This window comes from Oncorhynchus keta, chromosome 18 (genome assembly GCF_023373465.1).
Source record: "Oncorhynchus keta strain PuntledgeMale-10-30-2019 chromosome 18, Oket_V2, whole genome shotgun sequence".
NCBI classification, from domain to species: Eukaryota; Metazoa; Chordata; class Actinopteri; order Salmoniformes; family Salmonidae; genus Oncorhynchus; species Oncorhynchus keta.
Genome location: NC_068438.1, coordinates 24,395,489 through 24,418,835, shown reverse-complemented (window position 1 = coordinate 24,418,835; position 23,347 = coordinate 24,395,489). Strand labels below are relative to the sequence as shown.

The 23,347-nt window shown below is 40.7% G+C and overlaps 2 protein-coding genes across 4 annotated transcripts in view; one reads left to right on the top strand and one right to left on the bottom strand.

Moving 5' to 3' along the window:
* Nucleotides 1–967: 967 nt before the first annotated feature.
* Nucleotides 968–19,753, top strand: vmp1 (vacuole membrane protein 1). 2 transcript variants are annotated; one of them, XM_035792265.2, is made up of 12 exons: nucleotides 968–1,110; nucleotides 1,729–1,833; nucleotides 2,736–2,868; nucleotides 2,994–3,084; nucleotides 3,453–3,563; nucleotides 11,159–11,323; nucleotides 11,704–11,835; nucleotides 13,996–14,076; nucleotides 14,272–14,388; nucleotides 14,952–15,013; nucleotides 18,716–18,818; nucleotides 18,959–19,753. In XM_035792265.2, exons 2-12 carry the CDS (start codon nucleotides 1,758–1,760, stop codon nucleotides 19,109–19,111), a joined length of 1,224 nt encoding a protein of 407 aa, XP_035648158.1. In that variant the 5' UTR covers nucleotides 968–1,110; nucleotides 1,729–1,757; the 3' UTR covers nucleotides 19,112–19,753. The 2 variants fall into 2 exon arrangements, with proteins under 2 accessions (XP_035648158.1, XP_035648159.1); XM_035792266.2 differs by having other exon boundaries at nucleotides 989–1,110; nucleotides 1,684–1,833.
* The window catches only part of tubd1 (tubulin, delta 1), a 6,509-nt gene continuing 2,020 nt past the window's right edge, over nucleotides 18,859–23,347 (bottom strand). The window contains exons 3-9 of one of the 2 annotated variants that reach the window (XM_035792263.2): nucleotides 23,031–23,247; nucleotides 22,019–22,250; nucleotides 21,720–21,884; nucleotides 21,310–21,450; nucleotides 21,032–21,215; nucleotides 20,712–20,890; nucleotides 18,859–19,091 (exon numbers count right to left, since the gene is read on the bottom strand). In XM_035792263.2, coding sequence (XP_035648156.1) covers nucleotides 20,788–20,890; nucleotides 21,032–21,215; nucleotides 21,310–21,450; nucleotides 21,720–21,884; nucleotides 22,019–22,250; nucleotides 23,031–23,247 — 1,042 coding nt within the window. In that variant the 3' untranslated portion in view covers nucleotides 18,859–19,091; nucleotides 20,712–20,787. The remainder of the gene's footprint in view (nucleotides 19,092–20,711; nucleotides 20,891–21,031; nucleotides 21,216–21,309; nucleotides 21,451–21,719; nucleotides 21,885–22,018; nucleotides 22,251–23,030; nucleotides 23,248–23,347) is intronic. The other variant, XM_035792264.2, reaches the window with a different exon arrangement.

Genomic DNA, 23,347 nt, shown 5'->3' with positions numbered 1-23,347 from the left:
TATGGATGTTACATTTTAATTTATGGATTGGTTATGTAGGTTTTTTTCTAACCCATCACTTTCTACAACATAATTATACAATTAAATAATATCTTTACATTACACAAGTCTATCAGAATTCCAGTCATTCCAATACATATTATACCCCTTGATCTTCAAGAATAGGACTTGGAAATATGGAAGTATAGATTAGCCAAATTGTTTTACCTGAGCATAAACCCAAAACAAAGGACTTATTAGCCAGCCCTACTGTGTTGTTTATGATGTTGTTGTCATGGAGGACTGATTGGGCTCATTGATTCGAGTTGAAAAATAAATGCTGCGCCATGGAATGGCATGCTTTCAGCCCTAATGAAAAGTGCTATGTACATGTGAAAATTGAATGCCATTTGCTATAGACCTATAGTATTTGTAATCTGATTACAATATTTTTGCTGGTAACTGATTACAATTACAGTTTTTGTCTCGATTTTTTTGTAGTCCCCAACACTGGTGGTTGGTGCTGAGCATCTGACCCACTCGATGAATGGAGAAAAAGAAGAAAGTCTGGTCTTGTTGTTTTAGGAGTTCCTGGAGTGCCCTGTAAGGGTGAAGGAGACAGGTGGCAAAAGTTTGAGCGGTCAATCTAATGCCTTATGTGGATGCGATTTAAAATAATTGAAAAAACAAGTGAAGATACTGTATGGTAGTGAATGCACCACAGCCTGCAGTAAATGTTTGCTGCCAGTCAAAAGATGTATTTTGTGGCGTTCATTGCCACGTCTATAAACTACAGCACAAGTCTAAAAAAACTGGACATTATTATTATGGCTGCGGCAGAAAAGGTTTTGCGACTTAAGAATTTTACATCTGAAGACTTGCAAGGAGCACTGGCGCCGGAAGACCCACCCTTCCAGGTTCCCCTAGGAATAAGATCTGTTATTTTTTTAATGAAAAGTTGTTTGAATTGGTTTAGTTTATTTTTTTGGTAGTTCGGTAGTTTTTGGGGGGTTTTGTTACATTTTTGGGAATCCTGTTTCCACCCCGCACAGTAGGTGGCGGGATGCACATGAAGTGCGATCGCCAATATACCATAGAAGAAGAACATTCCTCCAGGAAGAAGACTCGGAGGTATGACAGCTCATTTAATTCAATTTATGTGACTAACACATTTATATTTGTCTAGAATATGTATCATTTTCGAATGTGAACAGAGTTGTGGCATTAGTCAACACAACTGAAGTAACTAGATCCTAACATGTTTCCATGGTTGTTGTAGCCTATACTACTTCCATAGTGTCGTTAGCTAGCCACTTAGCTAGACAGGGCTATCTGGCCAACTAGCGACGTCAATATGCAATGGGTTACTGGAGTTAATAATCCGTTATTCATAGTTATAAACATTGAACAATTAATTGTAGCTAACTATGTTTTTATTAACTCACTCTAGCCAGCTTGCTAAGGGAGTGATATTACACACTTTAACGTTACTTGCTAGCTAGTTCTTGAAAACCCATGGTGGTTTATACAGCCGGTCAATGTATTCCAATGGAGTTTGAGTCGTGAATAAGGGTTACTTGTTATCAGCTGTTTGTTAGCTTGCCAACCGGCATACAAGTTAACTTTAGCGTGTGGCAACATCTTCCACTAGCTGTCATTTAGTGACACGCAATAACTAGCTAATGTGCTTCCTACCGTTGACAGAGGCCAAAACCCCCCAAAAAACATATTTGGTGGTCTTGTCTTCAGGTTGTCTGGTCGATTCAACAGTGAATGAGATGGCAAAGAATGGGGCAAGCTGTGAACAACTACAGAAGCGAGGAACCAATGACAAACAGAATGGACATTTTGCAGGTTGGTTTTGAAACTTCTCCAAGTGAACCAGCATTAGGCAGTATGTTTATGGAGAAAACGAGAAACAGTGTTACCTAGGAGGGAGAATGGTGTGTGTTGCTATTGGTAAGCAGCAACTGCAAAAAAATATTATCTTGGCAGTTCTTCTTGCAACATTCCAGTATTGCCAGAATGGTCCCAAGCTGTTGGATACTAACTTATTCCATAGTTAATTAACTACTAAATGATTAAAAGGTCTAGACTATAGAACACCACCAATTGCTAGTTTTATGTTCCTACTTAGGCCTAGACACTCACATGACTTTGTCAGTCACTATAGTCTTATGCCAAATTTAATTGTATTTGTCACATTCGCCGAATACCATAGGTGTAGACCTTACAGTGAAATGATTACTTACAAGCCCTTAACCAACAACGCAGTTAAGAAAATACAACAAAAAAGTAACAAATAAAAGTAACAAATAATTAAAGAGCAGCAGTAAATAACAATAGCGATGCTATATACAGGGGGTACGGGTACCCCCTGTACATACTACAAATGAGGTAGTATGTACATGTAGGTAATTTAAAGTGACTATGCATAGATAATAACAGAGTAGCAGCAGTGTAAAGGGGGGCAATGCAAATAGTCTGGGTAGCCATTTGATTAGATTTTAAGGAGTATTATGGCTTGGGTGTAAAAGCTGTTTTAGAAGCGTCTTAGACTTGGCACTCCGGTACTGCTTGCCATGCGGTAGCAGAGAGAACAGTCTTTGACTAAGGTGACTGGATTCTTTGACAATTTTTAGGGCTTTCCTGTCACTGCCTGGTGTCCAGCAAAATAATTGGATATTGCAGTAGCTTTTTTTTAAACTATCCCACTTTATGTTAGTCTGACCTCGAGTGTGCTCCGGTATCTACAGACTCTGCGGTGAGTGAGAGGAGGCAGAAAGATCGGGAGGAGCGTCTCGCTCTGGTGCTGTGGAGGAGGCCTATCGTCACACTAAACTACTTCCTCTTGGAAACCTTCATCACACTAAAGGAATGGACATTAAAGTAAACCACCACTACTTAACAGTAAAACTAGAAATCAACTGTTCAATTGAAAGCTTTTTTTCAGTTTGCCAGTCTAGTCATTAAATAGTTGTACCTAATAAACTGTTTACTTCTCCCCTCTATAGGTTATGGCAAAGAAGGGGTACAGTGTTCTTGATCCTGGTATTGTGTTCACTCTTCTCCCTTGCCTACTCCACTGAGGGAGCACACCAGAAGGTAAGGAAGGAGAGAAACAGAAACCTCTATCACCTCTGTAATTGATTTATTTGAGATGTTTAATGGTTAAAGATAAGTAACTGTTCATTCAGATACACAGCATTTCTAGAGGAAAGGTCATCTGAGGAGACTCTTTTTTTTGGCTTGAGGCTCAGGCCAATACATTGGATGTAACGTAGTTTATATGTTATTATGGTGTACAATTTTCACAATTCCTCTTTTTCCACCACTATCCTTAGCATAACATAGGTCACCAATGTTCTATCCAAAGGATAAATGTATTTTGCAGTATGTTATGGCTATCTATGTCCATGCAAAAGCATAACTCTCTACTTCTCTTTCCCCCTCCTGTCTGTTCTCCTTTGCAGTATGTGCAGTACCTGGAGAAGAGGTTCCTGTGGTGTGCCTACTGGGTAGGTTTGGGCATCCTGTCCTCAGTAGGCCTTGGGACTGGCCTACATACCTTCCTACTATACCTGGTAAGATAACCACCCTTCCCTTGCCTGTCAGCTGTGCCAACAAAAACATAAGCCAACTTACCACACTCAGACAGTGGAAAGGCCTGCTGTATCTCTGTAGTAATTACTTATCTGAGAATGCTGGCACAGTATGTTTTTGTGAGGCTGTTGGCTCTGCTTGTTGTTCCATAACTGGCACAATAGATACAAATATATAGTTACGGTGAATTAGTTGACAGGCTTGTCCTTGTCCTCTTTGAGCAAGAGGGACATTTTGTGCACAGGGTATTTTCATCTGAGTGATTAACGCTGACCACTACCAGAAATGTAATTCATATCCACAGTTTGTCCAGTGGGTGGCCTCATTTCCTATCTCATTATTTGTGTGTTCAGATCTGCCTTTCACCTCTGGGCACAGTTTTTCAAAAGTTATCTATCTGGACTAAGTCCAAATAGATAACTTTTGAAAAACTGGGCCCTGATTAGGGCTGTGACCGTATTACCGCTACACCTGCGTTCAAATTCCATGTGACAGTTGAGTCACGGTAACTAGGCTTCTCCAAAACTGCGCTCTGATGCCACCGATGGTCATTAGTAGCCTACCAAACTTGCTAACGGCCGGTTGCTAATGACCTGGTACTCAGCAATCTGTTCCTATAATCACTCCCGCATCTATGCAAATGCAATCGAAAATCTAATCAAACACTGAAAGAGCCCTGACATTGAGTTTGAGCAGAATAGGATCACCTGTTGCGCAGCGAGAGCCAGCTCCTCATAGCTGGTTGATGCATAGAATGAAATAAGTGTTCCTATAAGCCCATGATGTGCAACATTTCTATAGGCTATGCAAAAAATAATGTTGATGGCCTCTATTGAAGAGGATCCTATCAGCTTTCTATAGGCTAGCCTACTATATTTATTTCTCAACTTTCCTAATATTAAGCACATTGCTTATTTTACAACCAGAGTAGATTATCTGGCATGAGAATTAACCACGGGAAAAGTGTCCTCCATTCACTATGACATCTTCCCCCCCCCGTTCCTACAGGTGCTTGATAATGGCCCATTCTAAATCAAAACTGATTTCAAACACATTTGGCATATGTAAAGACAAAATTAAATTGAGAATAGTGTGAAATAATAATCACTTGTGAATGATAGACTGCACACGCTGGCCAAGGGAAGACAGTTTTTGCGACTTTTTCAAATCATAGTCGCATTCATCATGTATCCTAGCCGATATGTTTTGACAAGGTTCGTATCACAACTAAAGTGGAAAATAACTCTAAGCATAGCCTATAGGCCTAGGATCCCTGGAACAGAGTTGGCAAGTTTAACTACAGAGTCTAGTGACACTGTTATAAACACAGTCATTGCACAATCATGTATGTAGAGTTTTGACTGACCACTATTTTAAGAGGATCCAAGCTTTCTTGTGCTGCTATTTATTGCTCAATTCTTATTGCTAATTCAAATTGTGAATGAGAGACTGAGGGAAGAGCTTCCTACATTTGCTATTCGAGCGCAGGCTATATATATATATATATTTTTTTTTTTAAGGAGACAGGTTAATTGAAGAAGGATTTTTAAGCCTCGAGACAATTGAGACATGGATTGTGTATGTGGTCCATTGAGGGTGAATGGGTAAGACAAAATATTTAAGTGCCTTTGAATGAGATATGGCAGTAGGTGCTAGGCGGGCTGGTTTGTATGAAGAACTGCAACGCTGCTGGGTTTTTCCACAAATGGTCCAGCAACTTGACACAACTGTGGGAAGCATTGGAGTCAACATGAGCCAGCATCCCTGTGGAACGCTTTCAACACCTTGTAGAGTCTACACCCTGACAAATTGAGGCTGTTTTATACACTTGTGTTAAAATTAGTAGGCTACATTTAAAGACTATATTTAAATTCTAATCAAATCAAACTTTTTGTCACATGCGCCGAATATAACAAGTATAGACCTTACCGTGAAATGCTTACAAGCCCCTAACCAACAGTGCAGTTCAAGAAGAGTTCAAATATTTACCAAATAAACTAAAGATAAAAAGTAACACCATAAAATAACAATAACGATGCTATATACAGGGGGTACCAGTACCTAGTCAATGTGCGGGGGTACAGGTTAGTTGAGGTAATTTGTAGGTAGGGGTGAAGTGACTGCATGAGGGGGGTGTCAATGTAAATAGCCATTTGATTAGTTGTTCAGCAGTCTTATGGCTTGGGGGTAGATGCTGTTAAGGAGCATTTTGGTCCTCGACTTGGCGCTCCGGTATCGCTTGCCATGTGGTAGCAGAGATCAGTCTATAGCTTGGGTGATTGGAGTCTGACAATTATGGGCTTTCCTCTGACACCACCTGTTATATAGGTCCTGGATGGCAGGAAGCTTGGCGCCAGTGATGTACTGGGCCGTACGCACTACCCCCTGTCGCGCCTTACGTACAGATGCCGAGCAGTTGCCATACCAGGCGGTGATGCAACCGGCCAGGATGCTCTCGATGGTGCAGCTGTGTCTTTTTGAGGATCTGGGGACCCATGCAAAATCTTTTCATTCTCCTGAGGGGGAAAAGGTTTTGTCGTGCCCTCTTCACGACTGTCTTAGTGTGTTTGGACCATGAGAGTTCATTGGTGATGTGGGCACCAAGGTACTTGAAACTCTCGATCCGCTCCAATACAGCCCCTTCGATGTCACTGGAGGCCTGTTTGCCCTCCTTTTCCTGTAGTCCACAATCAGCTCCTTTTGTCTTGCTCACATTGAGGGAGAGGTTGTCGTCCTGGCACCACACTGCCAGTCCTCTGACCTTCTCCCTATAGGCTGTCTCATCGTTGTCAGGGATCAGGCCTACCACTGTTGTCGTCAGCAAACTTAATGGTGTTGGAGTTATGTGTGATCAAGCAGTCGTGGGTGAACAAGGAGTACAGGAGGGGAGTAAGTACACACCCCCGAGGGGCCCAGTGTTGAGGATTGGTTTGGCAGATGTGTTGTTGCCTACCCTTACCACCTGGGGGAGACATGTCTGGAAGGCCAGGATCAAGTTGCAGAGGGAGGTGTTTAGTCCCAGGGTCCTTAGCTTATAATGTGCTTTGTGGGCACTATGGTGTTGAATGCTGAGCTGGAGTCAATGAACAGCATTCACACATAGGTGTTCATTTTGTCCAGGTGAGAAAGGGCAGTGTGGATTGAGATTGCGTCATTCGTTGGGCTGGTATGCAAATTGGAGTGGGTCTAGGGTGTCCGGGAGGACGCTGTTGATGTGAACCATGACCAGCTTTTCAATGCACTTCATGGCTACCGACGTGAGTGCTATAGGGCGGTAATCATTTAGGCAGGTTACCTATGCTTCCTTGGGCACAGGGACTATTGGTGATCTGCTTAACATGTAGGGATTAGACTCAAACAGGGAGAGGTTGAAAATGTCTGAAAACACTTGCCAGTTGGTCCGCGCATGCTTTGAGTACACGTCTTGGTAATCCGTCTGGCCCTGCGGCTTTGTGAATGACCTGTTTAAAGGTCTTGCTCACATCGGCTACCGATTGCGTTATCCAGAACAGCTGGTGCTCTCGTGCATGCTTCAGTATTGCTTGCCTTGAAGCAAGCATAAAAATATTTTAGCTCGTCTGGTAGGCTTGTGTCACTGGGCAGCTTGTGTCTGGGTTTCCCTTTAGTCCGTAATAATACTTTTCAAGCCCTGCCACAAACGAGAGTCAGAGCTGGTGTAGTAGTATTAAGAATTAGAGGTTGACCGATTATGATTTTTCAACGCCGATACTGATTATTGGAGTACCCAAAAAAATATTCTGATTTAAAAAAAAGAAATAATAATAATAAATAAAAAATGTAAAAGTGACAATTACAACAATACTGAATGAACACTTATTTTAACTTAATATAATACATAAATAAAATGAAACTTGTTCAATTTGGTTTAAATAATGCAAAAACAAAGTCTTGGAGAAAGTAAAAGTGCAATATGTGCCATGTAAAAAAGCTAACGTTTAAGTTCCTTGCTCAGAACATATGAAAGCTGGTGGTTCCTTTTTAACAGGAGTCTTCAATATTCCCAGGTAAGAAGTTTTAGGTTGTAGTTATTATAGGACAATTTCTCTATACGATTTGTATTTAATATACCTTTGACTGTTGGATGTTCTTATAGGCACTTTAGTATTGCCAGTGTAACAGTGTAGCTTCCGTCCCTCTCCTTGCCCCTACCTGGGCTCGAACCAGGAACACATCGACAACTGCCACCCTCGAAGCAGCGTTGCCCATCGCTCCACAAAAGCCGCAGCCCTTGCAGAGCAAGGGTAACAACCACTCCATGTCTCAGAGCGAGTGATGTTTGAAACTCTAGCGCGCACCCCGCTAACAAGCTAGCCATTTCACATCGGTTACACCAGTCTAATCTCGGGAGTTGATGGGCTTGAAGTCATAAACAGCTCACAGCGACGAGCTGCTGGCAAAACGCAGGAAAGTGCTGTTTGAATGAATACTTACGAGCCTGCTGGTGCCTACCATTGCTCAGTCAGACTGCTCTATCAAATCATAGACTTAATTATAACATAATAACACAGAAATACGAGCCTTAGGTCATTAATATGGTTGAATCCGGAAACTAGCATCTCAAAAAACAAGACGTTTAATCTTTCAGTGAAATACGGAACCATTCTGCATTTTATCTAACGGGTGGCATCCATAAATCTAAATATTCCTGTTACATTGCACAACCTTCAATGTTATGTCATAACATTGGCCATTTGATTATACACTGACACTGCGTGCAATTACCGCAAGAGAAGTGACACACTTTCACCTGGTTAATATTGCCTGCTAACCTGGATTTCTTTTAGCTAAATATGCAGGTTTAAAAATATAAACTTCTGTGTATTGATTTTAAGAAAGGCATTTATGGTTAGGTACAGTCGTGTAACGATTGCTTTTCTGGCAAATGCGCCTTTGTTAAATCATCCCCCGTTTGGCGAAGTTGTCAGTCTTTGTTCGGAAGAAATAGTCTTCAGAGTTCGCAACGAGCCAGGTTAGCAGGCAATATTAACTAAATATGCAGGTTTAAAAATATGTACTTGTGTATTGATTTTAAGCAGGGCATTGATGTTTATGGTTAGGTATACATTGGAGCAAGACAGTCCTTTATTGCGAATATGCACCGCATCGATTATATGCAACGCAGAACACGCTAGATAACTACACATGGTTGATATTACTAGTTTAACTAGTGATTATGATAGTTTTTTTTTTAGTTCCTGATGAGTGATCATAGTGTGACTGTGGTTGAGTCATGCTCCTTCCTCACTGTGTGGTATGTTTGTGACATCCAACTTGGCTGTGGTGAAATGAATCTGTGACGAAGACGAGGAAGTGATTCTGCCGAGGTCCCCATTTTCTTCAGTGAGGTGGCCATTGTTCACTAGATCTTATGATGTAGATACCCTTGAGTCAACAGCTCCATATTTACAAATGGGAAATTGCACGGTTTCTACTAAACTTTTGAAATAACTGCTTTGGAAATACAATTTACTATGATAGTCCTTCCAATTCTATGCCTAACGACCAATTTTCTTCACTAAATACTACCTAAACCCACTAGTAGAGACAGGCCTGAAAACGACAGCCTCTGGTAGTGTTGGTGGTGTTGACCTCATGACGTGTCATCTCCCCTAGATGTGTGTATTACCTTATTCCCTTTCCCACATCTCCCCACTCAGTGTGAGGGTGGTTATTTCCATCAGCTTTCAGTCATCTTTTCCAAAATGAGAAACTAGCTCTTGAATGCAACTTACAAACACTCAAATGATTCAATATGAATTCATAAAGACAGTGTCAGTATCATTGGTGTAGTGGTAGGCCCTATTTTGTCTAATGCAACTTATAAACACTTAAATGATGCTATATTCATTCAAAGATGCAATGTCATGATTTCTATAGCGGTTGGCCTACTTTGTATTGTACAAATGTTCATTTGGCTATTACCAGTATGTTTGCTTTATATTTCAATCAAGGCATCACTAAAATATCAACCACTTGTGTAAATATGTGCTTATATGAGTGCTTGCTTAACTGTTTTTTTTGTACTCTCCACTTAAACAATATATCCTCCTATCTGGAGAATTGTGAGGTTGTGCTCCCTGATAAAATAGTTAGGCTATGTGCACACTTTACCATACTGAGGTGAGGTCAACATGTTGGAAAGTCCCAAGTTGAATGGTGCCAGAAACATCTGCCCTCTAAAGAGCTGCTATGGATTTACCTTGCCCCATAGTAAGGAGCAGAGACCATGCTCTCATTCAGCTGGGGGTTACAAGCATAATTGTATTATTCATGAGTCTGGTAATGCTGGATTCAGATGGAAATGTAGGGACTGTTCTTCTTATTTTGTTTAACATTCAATGCAATGGCCACAGTGCATTTCATTTGCTGTGTTTTGTGGATTATTTCTTTCCAAATAATAAATGTTTTGTTATCATTGACTCATCATGGCGAAACAAGAATGGATTTGTAATGGAAGGAATGGAAAGGCAGGGATTGAGACCTTGTGAACCCGTATTGTGAAAAGACTCTCCAGCATGTCAGCTCGCTTTCTCTAGGAGAGCTATAGGGATCAGTACTGACTTGTCTTCTGTCTATCTCCTGTCACTTTGGTATCTCAATAGGATATGGCATACTAGGCTTCCTGTGTTGTGTTTTCAGGTTCCCTGACTGCCCTTGTTACTGAAGCCAGGTGGCTAAAGCTGGGCGACATGGACAAAAATCCATATTGCAATAAATTGACCCATTTTTGTTTAACCAATAACAATAAATCAGCAATAAATAACACTTTTTTTGGTGGGTAAGTGCTATGTACAAAAAGTCATATTGCTATTAAATGTAACTATTTTGCTCGATTACAACCAATTGTTGTTTTTTTGACAGTTACTTTACATTAGCGATACGGCTCAAAACGTATTTTTCCAGTGCCAAGTAAGACAACTGAGGTGGTAGCCTATGATTTCATCTAACATATCCAGCAAATGCATGATTGATATTTTGATGTACAACCTGTCAAAATAGGATCTGAAATTATCAGATTTATTTTTGCCTCTGTAGAGAATCTTTGTAGATGCTATTATTCACCAGCTGAGGAAGTGGGAAGTCAAAACTCTAAATATGATATTGTAGCTAGATTCATCGATTTAGTCTACATGACTATCAGTAAATGTAGTCTAATGTCCTACAACACTTTCCAGCGCTAGGCCTATGCTACTTGATGTAGGCAAATGGCGCACTGGGCTCTGCGGGCGCATCAAAACCATACTAACTAAAGCCTACACCGGTTGTAAAGTGGCGTTATGAACTCAATATTAGGTGAGAAACTCATTGGCATACTCACAGAAAGCTGGGACTCTTTTGTAACTAGAACAACAGTTGCTTTGAAAACTGTCTTTGTCCCGCAATAGCATTTTGAGCAACGGTCATGTGCTCCTCAGATTGCATTGTTGTGTAGCAAAATTAAGCTAAATGCTTCGGTAAGAAGGTGGTGTCGGTAATTTTCTATCATCCCAGCTCTAGTGTGTGTCAACTGTACATGTTCAGTTGAATTAAAGAATATCCATCCTCTGGCTCTCAGGGTCCACACATAGCATCAGTCACCCTGGCTGCGTACGAGTGTGGTTCCACAGACTTCCCCGAGCCCCCCTACCCAGACCAGATCATCTGTCCAGAGGGAGGAGTGGAGGGCAGCATCTCACTCTGGTCCATTGTCTCAAAGGTCCGCCTGGAAGCCTGTATGTGGGTGAGTAAACATGCCTTTCTTCAATGGCAAAAATAAGTATAATTAACCTAAAGTCTAGGCTCAACGTTCTAGTGAACTCTATTGGGTGGTTTCCCGGACACAGATTAAGCCTAGTCCTGGACAAAAAAAAGCCAGCTCAATGGGGAATGTCCATTTTTAAAACGTTTTTATTTTTTGGTCCAGGATTTAATCTGTGCCTGGGGAAACCGCTCCTTTTGGTTTAGAACAATCGGGGCATCTTGAGGTCTCAACAATGGTAGTCTTCAGTTGACCTCACATAACCTCACCTAAGAGATTCTCTAGTAGTGAGACCATAGAGCTATGCTTGACTCTGGTATGAACCAGTGCTAAACTAAACCAGTGTGTGACTGTCTCTCCAGGGTGCAGGTACAGCTATTGGGGAGTTGCCCCCCTACTTCATGGCCCGAGCAGCCAGGCTATCTGGAGCAGACCCAGACGACGAAGACTATGAGGAGTTTGAGGAGATGCTGGAGCAGGCACAGACTGCTCAGGTGAGTGGGGACTCTGTCCTCCCCTCTCACAGTGTAGTAGCCTGCCTCTTGAATGCCCCATTCCACCCAAGTCTCTGTAGTCTTATAGACTCTCATTCAGTATTTTAATTGGGGATGGAACTCTACCTAACTGTCCATCACTATTTACTGACTTCTCTATCTGGCCTGTGATTAGTCTCCAGTTATCACATGACTTTCTGAAAGCCCCTCCCACCATTTCCAGTAACAGTTGCTAGTGGAATGAGTCACGGTGAAACAAGCTCCCCTTTAATCATCCCTAAGGTCTTTCTTTCATGATCCTTTCAATTGAAGGACAGGCAATGTGAACAGGCTACTGACATGACAACCAGTGCCTAACCCTTAGATTGCTAACTAAGCAAAGAGCTCAGATTAAGAATCAGATTTTCCTCCAGTCTAGTCTCACTTAATGGAATCTGAAATAAAGAAGTAAAATCTTATGTCTTTACTAGTAAATGTGTGTACCACTGCATACTCATTTATTATTAAGATATTGTGACCTTGGGACTATACGGTTCTATCAGCGCAAAGCATAGTTTTGAGATATTGAGCATCAACATTTTTACATCCAACATCTCAGAACTGTTTGGAAGTGAATTCTTCTTTCATAACCCATTTAAGGTCCTCGCCTTAAAGGTACCTAAAATTACAGAGTATCCAAACCCAATCCAACATTTGTAAAAAGTTAAAAATAAAAAGTGGGGTGCAAACACAGGTCGAACCTTAAGTTTCTGAAATGTCAAGATAAGTTCAGCCATAAGGTTCTATCAATGTTACAATTATTTCAATAGGTAGACATTTTAATGATTAAATAAAGAGAATACCCTTTATAATCACATCAGCAAATATATTAATCTTCATTACACGGTCGTTAGTTCACTAAAATGACAAATACACTATCCTATGCACAACTAGCAACATTGCTAAAGCTTAGCTCTGGATGAGTAAACTGATATATTTTTCTGGTCTCTGACACCCAAACTCAATAAACTACTTGCTAGTTATCAATAAAATGTGGTATGTTTGTAGTTTTTAGTGAAATACTCCTTCCATTAAGGGGTGGCAGGTCGTCTAGTGGTTAGAGCGTTGAGCCAGTAACCGAAAGGTTGCTGGATTGAATCCCTGAGCTGACAAGCTAAAAATGTAATTCTGCCCCTGAACAAGGCAGTTAACCCACTGTTCCTAGGCCATCATTGTAAATAAGTTCTTAACTGACTTACCTAGTTCAGATAAAGGGTAATTATTATTTTATTTTTAATTGAAGGTTTTCATATTGATATCGAACAAGACAAACGCAATGCCTCTCAAATGGTTCTTAAACATGCCTTAAGGTACATGCATTTATGTTTGCCATGAAGGGCTTAAGTGATGGGCATTATTCTGAAAAAGTGGTGAAAAAAAGTACTTGCAAAAGAGGACCATAACCTGTGATATGAACAAAGGACTTGGTACTGAAAGGTTCTATCTGCAAATTGTATGGTTTTGAGATTAGTATTTTTCAAGTCCCAGACTGTTGTGATGTCGTCTTTCATGATTCAATAAGTACATCGATATAAATTCTTTATTATTGACAACCCAGCTCTGTGATTGGATTGCAGATATAACCTTTTATAGCACCAAGTTCAAAGGTGTTTGCACAGGTTCAGATCTTTTCATTGTAAATTGACTTTTTCACATCTGACATGTCACATGTGAAGGACTTCCTAAAGAACAACTCTATATGAATAACTCCTTCTTGACAAATCTCAGGTGGAACCTTGTAAGTCCTAAGGTCTCGATATACAGATTCATGTCAGATGCTTTTGACCTGACGGTTACAACGGAATAGTTTTAGGGCAAAGGTTAACACATTATCACTGAAGACGTCATTGATTTTGATGTAGTGTATATCAATCAGATCATAAGAGTTCAACAGTTCTTTGCCAACAACTCTTGGCTTAGAGATCAAAGGAAAAGATAATAGCCCATCTGATAGCGTTTGTTATACTACCGTACATTCATTCTTTATCAAGTAACACCCTTTTCAGAATTACATTGTTTTTCAGTTTGGTTATATCATGATATTGATATTATTGAAGAAATGGTTAATGTGTTAAGCATAAATGTCATATTTGATAATAAACTGTTGAATTATGTTTCCAGGATTTTGTCACAAGAGCAAAACTGGGCGTTCAGAACATGGTGCAGAAAGTGGGATTCTTTGGGATTCTAGCCTGCGCCTCGGTAAGTCCAAGCCTACATTTGATGACTTGACGTGCACTCTTATCTTATACTTTTTTTTAAGTTGAGGCCTTTATTATTAAAGCGCATCACTGAATGTTGATGTTGGTTTCAATGAAGTTATGGCAATTAAGGTAGAACTCAAATGCACTCTTCTATTACAGGATATATTTTTATATGTTATGACCTGTCTTTCAGATACCTAATCCTCTGTTTGACCTGGCTGGTATAACATGTGGCCACTTCCTGGTACCATTTTGGACCTTCTTTGGAGCGACGCTTATTGGGAAAGCCATCGTCAAGATGCACATACAAGTAAATATTGTAGTTGTACTAACCAATTAGACATTCATACAATGTCAGAATGTTCAGTTGGCTGTAATTCCATGGTGTCTGTGTGTTGAAGTACTTCTAGTGCTGCTGTAGAAGACCATTCCAGATGAAAGGAGTATGGGGAGCACTTTAATGAGAGCCATTGCTTTTTGTAAACCAGAACTCTTAATTCTAGGCTTTATTGTTAAGTCTGCCATAGTGACTAATCTACTCTCAGACGGTGAGAGACTGACTGTCTCTCTGTGAGTCGTGGTGAGAGCTGAGCCGTCTAACCAGACCAATTAATCTCCGTGGTAGCAGCCAGTGATCTCACCAGTTCTGACAAAACCCTCCAGGGTTGAGGAGGACCAGGGTCCGGGGGAGGCTTTGTGCTTCTCCCTCAGACCTCATGGGTCTTTTACTGTCCAGATTTGGCTGGGATGGCATGTGTCACTGTGTTCATAGGATATGTCCCTCAACTCGGTGCAGATGGCGACTCAGGGTCTCACTGTCTCTGACCGAGACTGATCACTAATCACCCAGTTGATTCATTTGTCTTCCCACAGAAACTGTTTGTTATTATAACGTTCAGCAAGCACATAGTGGAACAGATGGTGTCTCTGATCGGGTGAGTATGTGTCTGTTAATGTGTGCGTATAGATGAAGAGAGGGGTGCTTTTACTGGGGGGCAGGGGCTCAACATAGATGCTTGTCCTCTTAAGTAAAAAATAAAAATGTGTTTAAATGAATTGTTTAACTGTTTTTCAAAGTAGCCTAACCAAAATAAGACCATGGGAATTATTTGATAAACTCTTTGGTCTAATAGCCTATGCCATTGAAACCAGCATTTTTCTCATGTTTTATGTAGTGAGCAGTGTTTCCCACTAATTGCATTGTGGAACATTTGCGCACAGCCTACAGCCATGTGCACATTGACATTATAATAGGAAGAAATAAAACTACTGTATCAACATTCTAAGCAAAACTGTCTGATCTGTTATATCAGCATCATTGCTTTTTAACATTTTGTGCAGTGGTTGTATGAATCTTCCCAGAACTGTCCAAGAGTCTGTTCTGTACCGTAGACAAAGTATTTGTCGATGGGACACCCTTAATTTCGAGTCCTGGGGGGAATTATTTTATAAAGACAAAGTATTTTGTATGCTACCAGGGTGGTCAACCATCCTCCAAGAGCCTTAAAGGGGCAGTGTTGTATTGTGAGAGGCTTGAATATGTAGAGTGTAGCCTACATCTGTCTGTTTCTATGGTGAAAAAGATAGTAATGCATTTTGTAAAGTGGTCCCTTGCTTCATACAATGATGTAAAAAATGCTCTTACAGACTTGAGCTTTTGGACAAGAGAAAAAAAAAGTTAATGTCAAGCCCTGGGGGGGTGTCATCATTCTGATCAAATACCGTCATAAAAGCTTAAAATCAAAGTCAGATGTGTGTGTTTACCTTTAAGGGTACTTCCCTTACACGCAAACCAATCCCCCACATAGGACCCCACATGGCTGGCTGACCACCTATCAGATGGAATCTGTTCTGACTCACAGCAGTTCAGCTTTGACTGAACCAGAATCTCCCTGACAGCAGCAGGGGAATAATAACTACAGGATATACAGTGCCTTGCAAAAGTATTTGTCCCACTTGGTGTTTTTCCTTTTGCTACATTACTATTTAAATGAATTTTGTGTAATGGACATACACAAAATAGTCCAAATTGATGAAGTGAAAGGGAAAAAATAGTTTGTATTCGAAACAATTCTTAAATAAAAAATGTAATAGTGCGTGCATATGTTTTCACCCCCTTTGCTATGAAGCCCCTAAATTAGATCTGGTGCATCCAATTACCTTCAAATTACATAATTAGTTAGATTGCACACAGGGGAACTTTATTTAAGTGTGACATGATCTCAGTGTGTGTATATATATATATATATATATATATATATCTCTGTTCTGGAAGCCCCAGCATCTGCAATACCACTAAGCAAGGGGAACCACCAAGCAAGACCAAGGAGCTCTCCAAACAGGTCAGGGACAAAGTTGTGGAGAAGTACAGATCAGGGTTGGGTTATAAAAAAACATCTGAAACTTTGAACATCCCACGGAGCACCACTTTAAATCATTATTAAAAAATGGAAAGAATATAGCACCACATCAAACCTGCCAAGAGAAGGCCGCCCACAAACTCACAGACCAGGCAAGGAGGGCATTAATCAGAGGCAACAAAGCGAACCTGAAGGAGATGCAAAGCTCCACAGCGGAGATTGGAGTGTCTGTCCATAGGACCACTAAGCCGTACACTCCAGAGCTGGGCTTTACGGAAGAATGGTCAGAAAAAAGCCATTGCTTAAAGAAAACATTAAGCATACATGTTTGGTGTTCACCAAAAGGCATGTGGGAGACTCCCCAAACATATGGAATGTACTCTGGTCAGATTAGACACAAATGTAGCTTTTAGGCCATCAAGGTAAATGCTATGTCTGGTGCAAACCCAACACCTAATCACCCTGAGAACACCATCCCCACAGTGAAGCATGATGGTAGCAGCATCATGCTGTGGAGATGTTTTTCATCTGCAGGGACTGGGAAACTGGTCAGAATTGAAGGAATGATGGACAGCGCTAAATACAGGGTAATTCTTGAGGGAAACCTGTTTCAGTCCAAAGATTTGAGAATGGGATGGAGGTTCAACTTCCAACAGGACAATGACCCTAAGCATACTGCTAAAGCAACACTTGAGTGGTTTAAGGGGAAACATTTAAACGTCTTGGAATGGCCTAGTCAAAGCCCAGACCTCAATCCAATTAAGAATCTGCGGTATGACTTAAAGATTGCGGTACACCAGTGGAACCCATCCAACTTGAAGGAGCTGGAGCAGTTTTGCCTTGAAGAATGGGAATAAAAATCCCAGTGGCTAGATGTGCCAAGCTTATAGAGATATAGCCCAAGATACTTGCAGCTGCAATTGCTGCAAAGGGTGATTCTACAAAGTATTGATTTTGGGGGGGCGAATAGTTATGCACGCTCAAGTTCAGTTTTTGTCTTTGTTTCACAAAACATTTAACATCTTCAAAGTGGTAGGCATGTTGTGTAAATTAAATAATACAGACCCACAAAGACATTTTAATTCCAGGTTGTAGGGCAACAAAAAGGGAAAAATTCCAAGGGGGGTACATTTTTTTCGCAAGCCACTGTATGAAAGAAATAAATCCTCACTTCCATTTAACGCATCCAACATAATCAGCTAAAATCTTCAGCTCTTCCTTGACTCTTCTCATCCAATTTTTATTATCATGAACAAATAAAATACAAATCTTACAACTAATGATCAGTTTATAGTGGCATCTTATTCAGTTAAAATGAGTCGCGTGAGAAGGAACAATTGCTTGCTACCATTGCAATTGTTTGACTGGTCTGACTCTCTTATGTGTTACACTGGTGCTTGAACGCTGAATCGGAACTGTTGGTGATTGCAGCAGTTTGTGTGGCTGAGTGAGTCACTCAAAGTTAGTCTGGGAATGGGCATGACATATCCCTTTGTTTAAGATCAGCAATTACAATTATCCAATGTCTAGTCAAGCTTTAGATGAAGTTTATATTAACACCTGCATTTTAAAAAAAACACAAAACAAACCATGTCTAAAATGTTTGTATTTTATTTAATGATTGTTGTGATGCATTGATTTAAATTATACCAATTATTTTGGTATAGTACTGTCAACTACGAATTATTATGGTGTTACTCCGGTACATCAAGTTGTGGTGTCTGAGGGTTCTCTTCCAATCAATTTGTCTGCATTCCCTGTAACTATAATGTAAAGAGCCCTGATAAACTGAGGGGCCCACAGAGTGATGTAATCCTTTGCTCTCCCTCCCATATGGACAATCATATTGATGAACACGCCTAGTTTGATCTGTTTCCACCCATAAGGCTGTGATGACAGCATATTGAGTCACTTCCTGGTTATTGGGCTCAGACTGGTTGCTTATAGGGATCTCAGGAATAAATAAGAGATGAGGACTGCCTCACTTCACTCTGCTGTGTGCTCTCAGCCACTACACTGGCAGTGGGAACTCCCAGCTAGACTTGATGCCTAACTAGAAACAGAAATTGGAACTCTTGACATCATGAGCAATAGACTGCTCTCTTGTCCTATGGACCAAGGGTTCCCCCGACAAAGCCTCATTATTTTACCATGTGAAGGGATACTGCTGATATGGTAAGTACTCTGGGATATAATGTTGTCTGTCTTTCCCTCCCTTTTTCCCCCTGCCTCGCCTCTCCCTTGCCTGTGGATGTCCTTTCCCTGCCACTGTGTCAGGTCTCTGCCGAGGGTAGGTCCCTCCATACAGAAGCCTTTCAGTGAGTACCTGGAGGCCCAGAGGAGTAAACTCCACCACCACACTGGCGCTGGCACCCCGGCGGTAAGAGCACTTACCATCATCCATCCTTCCAAAGTCGAGACAAAGCATGTGATTTTATTGATTGCCAAGATAATACAAATTGTAATGCATTCGTGTTAGTCAACAGTAATATTCCTCTGTATGCATGTCTCTCTGTGCAGACTGAGAACTGGCTGTCATGGGTCTTTGAGAAGGTGGTTCTGGTCATGGTCTGTTACTTTATCTTCTCCATCATCAACTCTATGGCTCAGAGCTACGCCAAGCGACGACAACAGAGTCGGCAGCAGAGGTACACTGAGGAGAAAACCAAGTGATAAGAGACTCACCAACTGACTGCTGAGAGTCCCTTGGCTCTGTCTCAAACTAACCTTGCCCTTTTCCATTCTTGAGGCTGAACTGGCACTATTCGGTGTGTGCTTACGGCTGTATACTGTTTGTTTGTCCTTAAGGTTTTGTAGTTTCCCCTCATCTGTGTTTAGTGTGTGATAGGATATTATGAGCAGAAACTGGAGGTCAACTGTTTTGCTGGCAGCTATACCAGCTGCAATGCCTTATGCAAGGTGGAGGGTCCTACTTCCATTGAACACAGTTCTTAAATCACTAGACTTGATTTGTACCAAACTTCACTGTATGGATGGACTCAGACATTGTGTATGCTGATATGATGCTAAGGATGTTTTCAGGGTTACATTTTCTTGTGTTTTGTCCTGTTGATCAGAAATAGACCATCTGTCATTTGTTTCTTGGAAATAGCAATATCAAGTCGGATCAATGTGTTATTGGTTTGCACATCCTGGAAATATTTTTGGGACGGTATGTATTTTGAATGATCTAGACAAACTAACTTGGACAAACGGAACAAAGGATTTGTAACTTAACATTACACTCAGCGTCATTTTTATTCTGTACATTTAGATGGTCTTTGAGCAGAATATATATAAAAATGCCTAAATCATTCTTGTTTCCATGTCTGAGTTTCTCTTACTATTTAAACAATTGCTTCCATTCTTGTAAGCTTGCCCCATGTTATTGTATATAGTGCTTAGGCACTCAGACCACCAAGATTGAAAATGCTTGAACCGCTTTTAAAGAATTAACATCAAAAGGTAAGTGCCAAGATTCTCAAAGCATATGGATCGCTATTTTGTAAATTGGAGAATAATGTATTTAAATATGGAATTGATATGTTGTGATTTTGAAACTAGATATATGAGCGAGTTGTATATCATCACTGCTTATTGTTTCAGATAATGCAATGCTTATTGTCCTGTCGGAAAATACGTTTTTCTGAAGCTGGTTTGTATAGACCTGGTCCTGGTTGTTGCAGGTATTTTACTCCCTCTCCCATCCTGTCAGATAGCTTATCAGACTGGTGTTGACTGTTTGAATCACATGGCAACAACAGCCTGTAAGCTGTCTGAAGTTCTGGGTATTAACCATCTGAAGAGTGCTGTCTTGACTATGGTACAACCTTTAAAGCATGTGCTAATTTCAGTACCTTTTATGGCTAATGATTCAAATCAAACTTGCTTCCCAACAAAGACAATGATGTAAGGCATCATGGCTGTTTTGTGTGCATTTAGTGGTCTTTTCTGAAAAATCTTCAATAAAAGCCTTGTTCATATAAAACGTGTTACTTGTATTTATACCCCTCAATGTACTTGAATAATGGAATTTTATTTGTATAAATTCATTTTACAAGTAATGTAATTCTTTCAACATTAATGCTCTTTGACTCCTTTGGTACAAGAACAGTAAGTGTGTAATGTTCAATCTCCTGTCCAATAACATGCCAATATAGCATAAGCTCCCTGCAAGTTTTTATTGGCTTAGGCCGGAATACAATTGATTGCGCAATGTTCAGAGACCACATTCACGCTAAACACTGCATATGTTAGCTCAATCAGAAATTACCTTGAAAGTGCATTGGAGTGAATCCTGGTTTGTCATATCCAAACAGTATCGTACTGGTCCAAAGCAGGCCGTAGCATCAAAGTTGACTGTAGCTAGAGATGACCTGTTCAAGAGACGTGAAGCTATCCAAGAAATCCTCCTCTGAGATCCCGAACTTAGTGTATTGATGAATGTAGGCCCTATGGAAGCAAAGACACCACATCAATATGTGGAAACCCAATAACCTGGGAATGAGGTAGTTTAAATCATTAGTCTACCATTGGAAAACTTCAAAATAAGTGAACATGCATGCCATTTTTACATGATGTGTCTAACTGTACCTGGAGGCAAACATGTTCCAGGCTTTCCCCACCATGTTGTCCAGAGGCCTCAACAGAGTCTGACTGTTGCTGACCAGTATAGCAGACTTCTCATACTTGTTAAACGGGACTGGGGTTTTCCACATGCTGAAAGCCTCATCTGCTGGAAGCCAGGGGGTATATAGACTCGGATGGTGAAATCCACCTATAGATTTAACATTCAAAAGTTGTTTTGGATTCTAGAATGAATCAAATACTATGACCCATAGTAGTTAGACACCTATGTACTGGTCTCTTACTTATCTCTGCATTGTTCACATCCTTCCCCCGCAGTATGAGCAGGTTGGCCAGGGAGGTGTTGAAGCCTGGTCGTCTGTGACTCCCGGTCCTCTCTATCCCTTCAGACTGGAGAGAGGGGGCTCGCACCTGCCAGTCGATGCCTGATAAATAACAGTCCTCAGAGCATTAACACCTAGACATGAAAAACAGTAAACACATGGAGAAGCTAGCTTATACAAACTAGCATGGCTACACAACAAAAAAACAATACAATTCATGACTAAACAGCATCAATATAAATAGACCCATGTTGAGTTGCATGGGGACATAGATTGATTTGGAATTTCAGTTAGCCAATACAGACTCCTAGTGTTCAAGACTAGTACAGCACTCATTTCTGACCAATGCACTATGAGAACACAACACGTGCCTTCCTCCATTTTGGAGTTGGCAATGAGCATCTGACGTAGATGTTTGAGCAGGCCCGGCCAGGTGAACATGCTGTAAGCCATAGAGGAGCTGGACACCTGGGGAATGTTGCACACGCTGAGAAGCTTGTACTCTGGGTGACACACCAGGCTGCTCATCAGTTCACCTGGAAACACAGTGTGTGATATGCAACTTCAATACTTTCTGACACACTGGTTTATTTCATCCACCTACTACACTTGAAGGGGGCATATGTTTATGTGTGTTGTTACAGTAGTGTTGATGCTGCTCAGTACTCACCTATGGGGTTTCTATTGTAGATACCATGGGAGTCACCAGTGAGTGCAGGCTGCAGAACACTCCCTAGCTGGTGGGCGATGACTTTGTTGACGTCCCTGAATGATATGTGTTTGATATTCATGAGCTGAGCACAGATCTTGTGAACCGTGTCATTTTCATGAACCAGGATGGCATCTGAGAGCTGGTAGAGGTGTGACAGTGTGAGCACAGAGTTGTAGTTCTGGACTATCACCTTCAAAAGGAAAGCACAATCCAGCAATTAGTGAAAACTAGTCATCCAAAGAGTACTGATGATGTTGTTTCTACCTTCAAAAATTATATTATTGTAACGGTGTAATTTTTTTGTGGTTTTGTGGAAATGTGGTTGTCTCACCTTGCTATTTTAAGATAATTGTAAGTCTCTCTGGGCAAGAGCGTCTTTTAAATGACAAATGTAAATGTAAAAAGTAAATGCTTTGCAATATTACTTTCTTATTCCATAGGAAATATGTCTATTTTAAAACATAAATGTTAGGCCTTTACAGTGCATTCGGACCCCTGGACTTTTCCCACATTTTATTACATTACAGTCTTATTCTAAAATCGATTAAATTGTTTTTTTGTCCACATCAATCTACACATAATACCCCATAATGACAAAGCAAAAATAGGTTTAGAAATGTTTGCTAATTTAAAAATAAAATAAAATAAAAAACAGAAATTAGTATTCAAACCATTTACTCAGTACTTTGTTGAAGCACCTTCGGCAGCGATTACAACAGAGTCTTCTTGGGTATGGCGCTACAAGCTTGTATTTGGGGAGTTTCTCCCTTCTGTTTTTGCTTTGTCATTATGGTGTATTGTGTATAGATTGCTGAGGAAAATTATTTATTTTAGCCATTTTAGAATAAGGCAGTAATGTAACAAAATGTGGGAAAAAGTCAAGGGGTCTAAATACTTTCTGAAGGCACTGTATATACACATTTGTTGACAGTTCTGTGATGTTTTGCAGGTGCTGAAGCAAGCTTCTTACCTCTCCAGTGCCATAGGGCCATGTCAGGTGGTTGAGGATGAAGGAGTTTGGGTAGGCGTCCCGAAGACACCGAGTAACGTATGTGCCCACCCCTGACCCTGTGCCCCCTGCCACACTCATCATGGCCACGATTCCTGCCAGACAGTCACAGTGCTCCACCTCCCTCCTCACAATGTCCATCACTACCTCCTCATGACGTGGTCCATGGACACAGTATCTACAAGCAAAGAAAAGAAAACACAGTGTTGTCATATTATAGTGCTATGGACACTGCTGTCAGGTGCGGGCATATAGATTTTCCTAACTACAGTGCATTC